The sequence below is a fragment of the Nannobrachium achirus genome (assembly GCF_963921795.1).
Source record: "Nannobrachium achirus genome assembly, chromosome: 9".
In the NCBI taxonomy this organism is placed as follows: Eukaryota; Metazoa; Chordata; class Actinopteri; order Myctophiformes; family Myctophidae; genus Nannobrachium; species Nannobrachium achirus.
The window spans coordinates 46079415-46090477 of NC_137818.1; the positions used below are offsets into that span (position 1 = coordinate 46079415).

The 11063-nt window shown below is 45.8% G+C and overlaps 1 protein-coding gene across 2 annotated transcripts in view; it reads left to right on the forward strand.

Annotated features, from left to right (window-relative positions):
• LOC308291623 (paired box protein Pax-7-like) overlaps positions 1-11063 on the forward strand; it is a gene marked incomplete at both ends in the record, with an annotated part of 82228 nt that overhangs the window by 24689 nt on the left and 46476 nt on the right. For both annotated transcript variants that reach the window (XM_080733680.1, XM_080733681.1), the window contains one exon: positions 4611-4810. In XM_080733680.1, the coding sequence (XP_080589806.1) occupies positions 4611-4810 (200 nt within the window). The remainder of the gene's footprint in view (positions 1-4610; positions 4811-11063) is intronic.

Genomic DNA, 11063 nt, shown 5'->3' on the forward strand with positions numbered 1-11063 from the left:
AATTGAAGTGAATCCTTGTACCCAGGGCCCCGAATTTGATGCGACACCCCTGGGCTGCAACCCCCACCCTCCACCCCGTCCCCTTGCACCAGCCCACCACCCACAACAACAAACAAGAACCGACTCTTTAAAAAGGCCCACGTCAAAATATGACTATGTGGGCTATACTGTATATAGTGTGCATCTTTTTCCTCTTCTTCTACTTTCATTTATGGAAAACAAATCTTTGCAGTGGCTAAAAATGGTTGAAGAATTGATTTAATTAATGCAGCCCCATGTCCTGCGGCCACATGTAATCCGTTGAGAATTCTCTAGCGGGAGCTTTTGAGAGGGGAGGGAGGGGGGGGGGGGGAGGAAGAGGGGGTGTGGGTATAGGGGGTGGGGGTGCATACAAAAAGACATCCACCGTGAGACTCTTCCAGTGGCCTGTAATGAGAGCCTCCAACTAATCCCATAATTCCTTGTTTAATTAAACTACAGAGCCGGCCCTGTAGTCTTCTAAGCTAGTTTGACGGGCCTTTTCTGTTTCAAGGCGTTTTTTTTTAGTTTTTTTGTTGCCACCAATGTGTCACAAACTTGTTCTCGTCGCAAACAAAGTCGCACGTACAACCAGTGCACAAATAAACCGGCGGGGCGGGGTTGGGAGGGTGCTTCGTAAAAAAAAAACATACATGTCCGCCCACGCCTTCTCCGCGTGTCGTTACCTAGAAGTCCTTTGTGTCGCCGCTTGAGAGCATTTCAGAGAGGGCTGTGGAGGAGCATGTGACTTCTCGAGACTTGGCGTCGGGGTTTCACCTGTACGCAATAATCTTCGGCCCGTTTGAGACGACAGCTCGTGGTGGTCTTAACGTGTTAAGAAGAAAAAGCGCCTTGTTATGTCAAAAGTGTCACTTCCGACGTAAGTGGCCATTATCAGCACTTCATGCATACCAGCCTTTCAAGTGTTTCTCGCTGAGAACTTAAGAGTTTAGCGCCACACCCCGCACTCCAGCTACTGTCCCCTCAGGGGGGGCTCCGGTTGAGCCGAACAGGAATAGACAAGAGATGAGGGGCCACTGACATTTCTATTAAACACCCATACATTCCCCACATGGCTACTGTGTTCATTACAGCTGTCAGTCTTGTCAGCACCATCACCGTGCCCACACAATCAACAACATGTAATTATGCATGGCCGCATGCTTAGGCGTGGACCATCTTCTGCCACAGACGCAGATGTGAAAACAAGTTTGTATGCATTCAGTTGCATCACGTGTGGCTGCAAGTTAATTTATTCTCAAAAGTTCTCAAGCCTCTCTGCAGGGCTTTCTATGGTAGCATAAGAGGTACCTTTTCTACTGTTACAATGTAACCCTTGCCATGGACATGCACTGTGTCTTATCTCCACCTGTCAACCGTTTACTGTTATCAACACCAGTTGAGGCCTGATGTCATGACACTGTATGTCAATCACTTTCTGCAGCTAATGTGTCATTATCATGGGCTCTGATGATGGGTGTGCTTGGGGGCTCTTATCTCGGCAGCTTTGTGAGCCCTGATCTCTGTGCACTTTAAAGCAGTGCATCCCTCTGGTGTGTCGTGGTTTTGCCGCTCCTGAAGAGGCGCCATAGAGACGAGCTGCAAAAGCGAGGGTGCCATTAGAGGGAGAGAGACGGCATGTCAGAGCTGAGCCTGCACTATTGCACACGGCTGATGGACTGTGTCAGGCTAGGTCAGAGTTACAGTAGTGAACGTAGGGAAAAGAGAGACAGACAAGAGCGAGAGAGAGGAATATCTTGATTCAGTTTGTCGCTTAATATCTCTCTCTCACTCTTGCTCATCTTTCACGTTGTCCTCCCTCACAGTCTTGATGATCCCCATCTCATTTTCCAGCTCTCCTCTCCTCTCCTCTCTTCTCCCCCTTTGCTACTCTCCACTTCTCTCTCTCTCTCTCTCTCCCCATCTCTGTGGGGCCAACATCGTACCCTCATGTCTCTATCACTGTCACCCCCCCCACACCACCACCACCACCAATGCATATCTATGAGGTGCAGGGTGCAGCCAGGCAGTGCAGCCATCCCCTAATGTGGAATGGCTTAAAGCGCAGAGGGAGAAGCCACGGGCTGGATGCTGGATTAGACGTGGAGTGGGGGGTGGGTGGGGGGGTTGGGGTGGGTTGAGGAGCTGAGCCTCTGCAGGCTGCCGAGGGGAGCGATTTGGAGAAGGGATCAGCCCCCGCTCTGTCCCCGAACCGCTGGCAAAAAATAAATAGGGACACCAGTCACACCACTAAGAATTCCAGCCTGAAACGAAATGAGGAGACGGGATAACAGTAGCCACCTCGGACCCCCTCTCACCTCTCTCTCTCTGTGTCACCTGACAGACAGACAGACAGACAGACAGACACAGACAATCAGACATTAAAGCCTGATTTATACTTGGCTGCGAATCGTGCCTTGCACCAAAGGTAGCAGATCTACAAGCTCACCATGCATCGCAGCATGACGCACTGTGAGCTTGTACGTCGTCTGTTTTCGGTGCGAGACACCGGCTTGCAACCAAGTATAAATTAAGCGTTGGTCATTTTAGAGAGGACACTGTCTGCAGACAGACAGACAGAGACAGACGGACAGACAGACAGACAGAGACAGACAGACAGACAGAGACAGACGGACAGACATGACCAGAGGCTTGCTTTTGAACATGGTTGTATTCACAGCTGTGTTCGTTTGAAGCCGTTGCCGTGCGTGCTCGGCCGGTCAAATGAAGCCGCATTCTGAGGGTCCTTGTCATGTACGATATCTCCACGAGACAGCGCCTCACTGTTGCATTACGTTGTCATATCTCGTCATCGCCCCGAACCCGCTACATCGCCACAGTGTAAGTGGCCGCGTTGTTCACACGTTTCATTACAAACAAAGGAGCCATAGATCTGCTCTTTCCTCTTCATGATGTTAGTTCTAATTGAAACAGATAACCGTGTGCATCAGATAATCTGGTTGCTGCAGCTATTTTAAAAACACCAGTGTATGTACAGTACATCATGCAGGGGGGCTTCAATGAAATCAGCCACACAAATATATTGGGAATATTTACACTCTGCCAGTATTTTGCAAGCAGCGCCCCGGGGCTTTGTGGAAGAATGGCGGTACATGGATCACCAAGGTGGTCTGGGGAGATTAGCAAACCCCCCCTCCATCCCCTTCCCCTCCAACTCTCAGCTCCATGCCCCCGGGGCTTGTGGAATATACGGGTAGCGATGTGGGATTGCATTTACAGGAACAGAAAGGGTTCTGTCATATAAATAAATGCACAGTGAAGTGACACGCAGCACGGTGAAATGATACGGCCCTCGGAGGAGCCCAATAGGAGGTCCCTGTTATCTACTGTCGTTCTCTGTGAATTGTTACTCGTTTGTTGTTGCGCATTAGCTGTGACCAGTTTTGTGGTTTAAATAGTTTGGACCTGCAGTGATGATATATGAATTTGGTTCTGGCTCGTTGAGCCATGCAATTAAATGCATCATATATTCACAATTAGATGAATAATACTAAAGTAAGAGAATTCATACTTTTGTGGCACTTGCTGTAAAATGAAACAAATTGAAGTGAATTACGGCAACACAGAGGGGCCAGAATTCAGTTATATAGGCCTACTGTACATTGATACAAATAACCAGCTAAGTGGCCTTGTATTAATACGTCTGCCCTGAGATTGGGAGTTTGGGGTTCAATCCCCGGCAGGGTCATAGAAAGGACTAAAAAAAGGGTTGTGAGCTTGGAGGTCGTCTATTTTCGGTGTGTGATACCACAATGAACTAAACATAATCAATTTCTTTCACCATAGTAAAAACTGAATTCATGGTCTGGAGAGGGCACTTTTTACAGACGGATAAAAGGGCAAGGGCTCAAGCCCCCTTTGATGTCTATGTGTGCACGTGCCTGGAGTTAAAGCTATACTGTGTAAGATGCCCAACTAGTGGTCATTAGCCCTATAGCAAACCGCGGTCGCGTCCGCGTCTTTCGGCCGTTTTTGGTACCTTCAGACCCCCGCGTCTGCCTCCACCTCGCTGAGATCTATCTTTTGAGGGGTCCCTTGTTCCTGTGCGTTCAGTAATTCCAGAGATACGGACTCCTTCACCCTGCCTGGTAGGCGAAATTACCTAGAGAAGGGATGGTACAAACGGGCGACAACAAATATGGCTGCCATAGCGACCCCACTTCAAGATGCGCTGTGATTGGCCGGCAGTTGTATAACCCTCGCTGTGATTGGCCGGTAGTGTGATGACGCAATTTTGGCGCGAGATCCGGTCCCCGGCAAGGATCGCAGTTTACATATATAGAGAAGGCTTTACAGGCTGAAATTCACGGAGTGGGTGTTCTAAAACTTTAGCGATTTAACAGTTAGGACAATTTTAAGATTTGTTTTATAAAAAAAGTTACATGGTACAACTTTAAATGAACACTGAAGATTTTACTTTATAAAGTTGTGCTTATTGTAGCGACTGAGCAAGACACTCAGTTTCCTCTCATAAGCAGTGATGAAAAAAGTACTAAATCCTTTCGCTTGTTGCCGAGGCGAGAAAGACTCACCTTTCTCTCTCCGGATCTGTTTTTTTTTCTTTCTGGCAGGCAGTCGGATGGACGAGGGCTCGGACGTAGAGTCAGAGCCTGACCTGCCCTTGAAGAGGAAGCAGCGGAGGAGTCGCACCACCTTCACAGCAGAGCAGCTGGAGGAGCTGGAGAAGGCCTTTGAGAGGACACACTACCCCGACATCTACACCAGGGAGGAGCTCGCACAGAGGACCAAACTTACTGAGGCTCGGGTCCAGGTAAGCAGTTGATGCTTATTCTGTTACCACTTCAACCTTCTATTCTTAGTAATTCTCTCTTTCCTGTCTACACCACCTTACGAGGAGTTGTAAACTTGTAGATCGTATTTTTTCAGCGAATGTTCCCCCCAGAATAGGCATGTGTGGTACAGAATAAGAATCAACTGGGCTTACCTGGACCTGAGCCTCAGTAAGTTTTGAACTTGAGCACAGAAGGCATTTTAGCCGTTAAAACATTCAGAAGGGGATTTCTGATAACAAATCAAAGAAAAAGGTCCCACACATTCTCTGGAACTTGCAAAAAGGAGGCTCTTTATTAAGTCGGCGCTTCAGTCGTTAGACTTTCATCAGGACAGACATGTTGTTAAAACATGCAATGGATTATTATAAAAACATGAGATGGTCAGTCCAGCTTGGTGTATGGATGGTCAGTAGCAGTGTACTGTAAGTTGTGGGATCCTCTTTACGGTGCCTTACGGGTGCACAGTAAAATCCACTGTGTTAATTTAACTCTGAGAGTGTACAAACGAAACCAAAATGGACCTATGATTATGATTACATCTAAAGATGCTTCTCCTTCATTCACGTTTGGTGAATGAATTATGTCTTAAGGCGGTACCCATCGATCATCAGGTGTTTCGAACCTTAAAGGTCTTGATGGCAGGGTTGACAGTGGTGGCCAAGTCACTGCCCATCTCCTCCTCCTGACCAAGGCTAAACTCCTCCCTCCGGCTCCATAAATTATTGTTTTTATTACAGTATAGAGTACCGAAGTCCTGACTCTACGCCCACTAGCCCTGGGTCACAGCATTATTTTTTGTATTGGAATTCCCATAGGCAAATCTTAGATAGTGTCATATAAGAACTTCGTTCCATTGATAAACAAACCACTACCGCGATTTTGTCAGGTACTGTATGTGACTTTGTTTGTTTGTCTATGATATTGAGTTACATTTGAACCTTCACTTGAGTTCTCCACGTGAAAAAGATGCAGTCTCTATTGCTGGCTCTTGGACATTGGCTAATTGAAGGGCCTATCCCCTGCGTCCTATCTGTATTTAAGCCATATTTAAGCCAGATTTAGGTCACGCTTCAGAGCCCGGACAAAGCCAGATGTTGGAGCTTAGCTAGTTCCAGGAGCATAGCTAAAAAATAACCCAATAGTGACCCTCTAGCAGCAGTGATGTCAGACTTCGGTGCCCTATAACCGGTCCATTTGGACCCTTATGGGTCAGGTTAACTCACTTGATGCCCACAACGTGCCAACGCGTTGAACTCTTTGATGTCTCCTGGTGCCCATCGACGCGTTTGACATGTTGTACAGTAAACTATATTAATCTGTAGCTACTGTACCAGGCTACCGTGGTGAAGAAAAAACACTTGAAAAAACCCAAATGCAACAGGGTATCACGTGACCTGCAAATCCTGTTTCCTCAAAGTGCATTTATCTCCTAATCTAACTTTTAAATCACGTTCATGTTTAAAACGTGGCCTTCTCTACCGGCCGTTACACAAGCAATGAGGCCCGCGATTGTTAGTTTTCTGTCCTGAGTGAAAGAAAATACTATTGTGAAAATAAACAGGACATACTCGGATTGAGCTACCAAAACAGCTAAAATGGCGGGTCTCCATGGGCACCTGCCGATTAAATCTCGATTAATCCTGGGCAGCATATGTGTAATGTTCTGAAGAAGGATTCGGTTGAATAGAGACTGTGTTGGTTTTCTTTGGCACCCAGCGGTTATACTGTAGCTATCTGCCTGTTGTTTATTTTTTTGGATGGTCTCTGTTGAGAAGCTCTCCATGGACAGTGATAAGAGCATCCCTGCACGCAGACAAAGTCATGATCTCATTCCTCTCGCCATGCATTGGTTTGGCACTGCTCCTACGGGGTTGGAACATTCCCCTTTGCACCGTCCTCGAATTTTCAACACTTTTTTTTTTTTTTTACACACGTTACATATTTACACGCTGAGTCGGACTTCCATTCACACATACGTAAAACACCCTTGTAAGACGGCCAGCTGTTCAAGTCTCGCCCCAGAGAGAACGCTCCCTTTCTTCTTGCTGGAGTTTTGACAGCTCTACTGTGCCCGCACAATTCCCCCTTTCTCGAAGTCGCCGCGGAGAGAAAAATACTGTAGAGTTATAGCAACAGCTGTTAGGTGCGCGGCGAGGGGGCGGTGGGCGATGGTGGCGTGGGCTGGGGGATTGAATGAACCAGGGGTTGCATTCCTGATGGATTTCTCACTCTCCAACATCTTGGCCAGGATCTTTTCTTCCCACCACTTTCAAGCCCACCGCTCCTTGTAAAATTCACCGCATATTAGAGGGGGATCTCTTGGCTCCTCTCATGGGAGCTTTCAACCCAACAGCAACATGAATCAATCAAGGCCTAGTAAAGGAAAAGAGAGAGAGAGAGAGGGCATGGAGAGAGAGGAGATACTATGCACTACTGCACAAGGCACTCAGACATGTGATCCTTGCCAATATTCAATTCTCATTGACGGACAGAAGACAGCAACATGATTTTACAGAGTTTAATTTAGTTCAGGACAACCTGAACCAACCCAACCTAATCTGCTTCATCTAATACTACTGGTCAGACGATTAGGCAGAAACACACATTGGGCCTTTTAAAAAATAATAACAAAACCTAAATAACTTGAATTGCTTGAAGTGCTTTTAACAATCGGAACTATGGATTATCACGGCTATGGCTCTTTAGCTGGCCCTAATGTATCAGCTAATAGCTGCCGTATAAACCCAAGGGCTGATATGGCAATTCAAACGTGTTGTGGTGTGGCACGTTGTGAGCTTGTTGGTCAGATGCACATAGGGTTTCAATGGTTAACGACAACTCCTCAATCTTCATCCTCTTCAAGAAAACCAAACAAGCACATTTGAATTTAGCCCCAAATTGTGTCACGTGAAAGTCCAAGAACATAGTTGGACATGTGGCAACCAGGTTGTTTCTCTGGTAATCTAATGTGTGACTTCAAAAACTCAGAATATGGTCAAAGTAGATTACATTTGGAAAAGAACACTAGAACTGAAGACAAATTTATGTCTAGGGCCCAAAAGAAACAATTGTTAACTTACAAGCGAGTGAAATTCTATGAAACGGCTAATGTAAAGTTTATCAGTTTGGCTGAACAACAGAGAAATATTGAGGGCTGACAAGTTGGCCCTTTAATCAAAATGTGACAGGCAACCAAATACTGCATGTCAATATGTTTGATTTATTATTACATACAAATAGAGCCAGGGCATATTTCACAGGAGAAACACACCAAATCCATTTTCAAGACAATAAGCTAAAACAAGCTATACATACTGTAAGTTGACACCATCCTCAATGGAAATAAGCTCTTTGGCCGTTTGTGTTTTATCCTTTTGACATAAAAAGATATGGAATATTTGATGCGTATGTTGATTATACGGCTCATATTCTATTTTGTCGATAAAGACGTCATGCAATCAATCAGTCAGTCACCTGCAATGCGACCGACCAACCTTTCTGATCTCAAGTTAAAGGCAAAGTATCATTATACAACCTAGACATCCAAGGACTTAAGGTTGCATTCAAAACTGCTCCCTGGCCATGGGAGATCTACAAGCAGAGCTTGTAGATCTGCTATTTTTGAAAAAGTCGTGAAAATTTGTGCAAATTTTTGAATATGTGTACTTTAAAAGCAAACTTTTGTACTCAAATTTTGCTTCTGGGGGGGTCCCTGGAACTAAATATTTTGACATGGGGGTCCGTGGCCAAATAAATATCATGTTGGGGGTCCTTCACATGAAAAAGTTTGAGAACCACTGACAGTAGTCTCTCAAGAACAGGACTAACTGAGCTCCAGTTAAGTGAAAAGGACCTTTTCTTTGACGATGGCTGGCCAGATTGCTGACATAGAAACATAGGTTTTTCAAAAACAATTTAATTTTCAATTAAATTAAATCACGATTTTTAAAAAATAGCAGATCTACAAGCTCGCAGCGCGGCACTCGGTGCCGCGCTGTGAGCTTGTATATCTGCTATTTTTTTCAATAGCTAAAGCATAAAATAATAATACACAATAATGTGTACCCGTTCTGAAAGAATGGACCCGTACGGGCTAACAGAGTCACTCCTACCACCACCCCCTGTTTTGAGGCTACCGTTAAAGTCTCTGTGCCACAGACAGGGCAGGCCATGGAGTCAGGTACCTGACCCCTCTCGGCTGACCTTGGTGACCTGTACTTGCCTGGCAGCTGCTGCTTGACACAAGATCCAGATGTGTGAGCCTGGGAGGGGGGAGTGGTGGGCATAGTGGTGGGAGGGAGGGAAGACAAAGCATAAGCCTGAGTTATACTTGGTTGTGTGCCGGTGTCGCACCAGGAAAATAGACGACTTAAAAGCTCACAACGTGTCGCACTTCCTCAGGTTATGAGCTTTAGAGAAGAAACAGGGCCATGAGCTTGATGCCGCGCATGTCCATATTTTTTATAATCAGTTGAAATATTTCTTAGCAAAGAGAGGAGACTGGTCCCATGTCTGGAACCAAACCCAGTGTACTGTACCAGTCAGTAAGCAACCCATGGCATTCGTTCCGTTTGATTACTGTCATCTTGCCGGTGGCTGCACAGATGTGTGATCCCCAGATGCACACATCTCGTAGAGAAGAGGAAATTCTACGCACGTACTTGTGAGCGACGCTGGAGGAGAATTAGGCTTCAGATCACCATGACACCATCACTAAAGATGAGCATTGAAACACTTTTTGGCTCCATCGTACAACAACATATGAAATGAGTTGTTACACTTATTTCATATTTTGTTGTATGACTGCATTGCACAGAAAAAATAGCCGATCTACAGTCCAATCGTGACTTGCTGTGAGCTTTTAGATCTGCAATACTTTGTAGGCACAAAAGAAAAACACCCTGTGGCATTGCTTGAGTTTTATCGACCAAACCAACTTGACCGGCCTAGATGGCCTTCGCAGGAATTGTACTTAAACAAAAACAACTTGCTTAGAGAGTTGGCTCAAAGAGTCATTTGTTTTGATGCAGCACAAAGGAGTAAATGCGATTTGTGGCGATCAGCGGGTCGGAAGCAATGGCTATGTACCAGGGACCCGTGTTTAAGAATTCAAATGAATTTCTTTCACTCTGTCTTTCTACTCCCAGTAATCCACCCCCACCCCTACTCCTCTATCCAGTCTCAACCATCTCTCCTCAGCTGTTCTTTAATGAGCAGCCCCAGCTGAATCAAGAACGTATTTGAACAAATAAAACATTATTTGAACCAATCTGTATAGAGTAAGAGTATGTTAATACAATATAACTACATGTGCAGTTGGAGGTAGTCTTTGAACTCTTCTATTGAGAGATTTAGATGCTGGTGGCAGCAGGTACTGTAGGACTCCTACTGGTTGAGAGGGTAGCACTGCCTAAAACTCATAGCACAATATCTCCCCTGCCTTGACCAAGTACGGTTGCCTTACTGGTAAAAAACAAACAAACAGACATGTCAAGAGAGAGCTGATCTCTGATCTTTGTATCAACAGGTGAGTAGGAGTTTCCTTCACTCATCCAGCTGCAGGCTGCATGTCCTGCCATGTCAGTGTGCAGGCATGGTGGCATGTGTCAGCGTCCATGCGTGCGTGTGTGTGTGCATGTCTGGGTATACATGTACAGGCTGTGTGCGTGTGTGCCTGTGCACGTGTGCATACATGCACCATGTATCAGTACTGTGATGGCCCTATATCATAGTACAGTCTGCGGTGATAAGCTATCACCGCGGTGTAGTCTTTTAAAGTCAGAAAACTACAGTTTACGTCATTAGCCGCGGTGAAGGGCTATCAGCGCAAACCCCGACATCTCTCCTCTGTTTTTACCTTCAGACATCTCCCCATCACCCCGTTCACTGATTGGTCGATCTTGACCAATGATTGTGCCCCCTGGTTTTAGAGGCACAGAGGCGCGGTGATAGGACTTCACGTGAGTCTGTGACTATGATGGCCTCCACTTGTTTTCACATTTTTAGGTGATAGCTTATCACCTTAAAGTTGAGGTGATAGCTCTTCACCTCGGACTATGATAAAGCCTTAAGCCTGCCTGTTGCATGCATGGTGTCGTACAGTAGGCCTATGTGTGTGCATATATCCATACATGTTTTTGAGCGGTGGTAGACCGCTCCATAGCATGGCCGTGTGTGTATCCGTGTATGTATGTATGTATGTATGTATGTATGTGTGTATGTAGCCTGAAC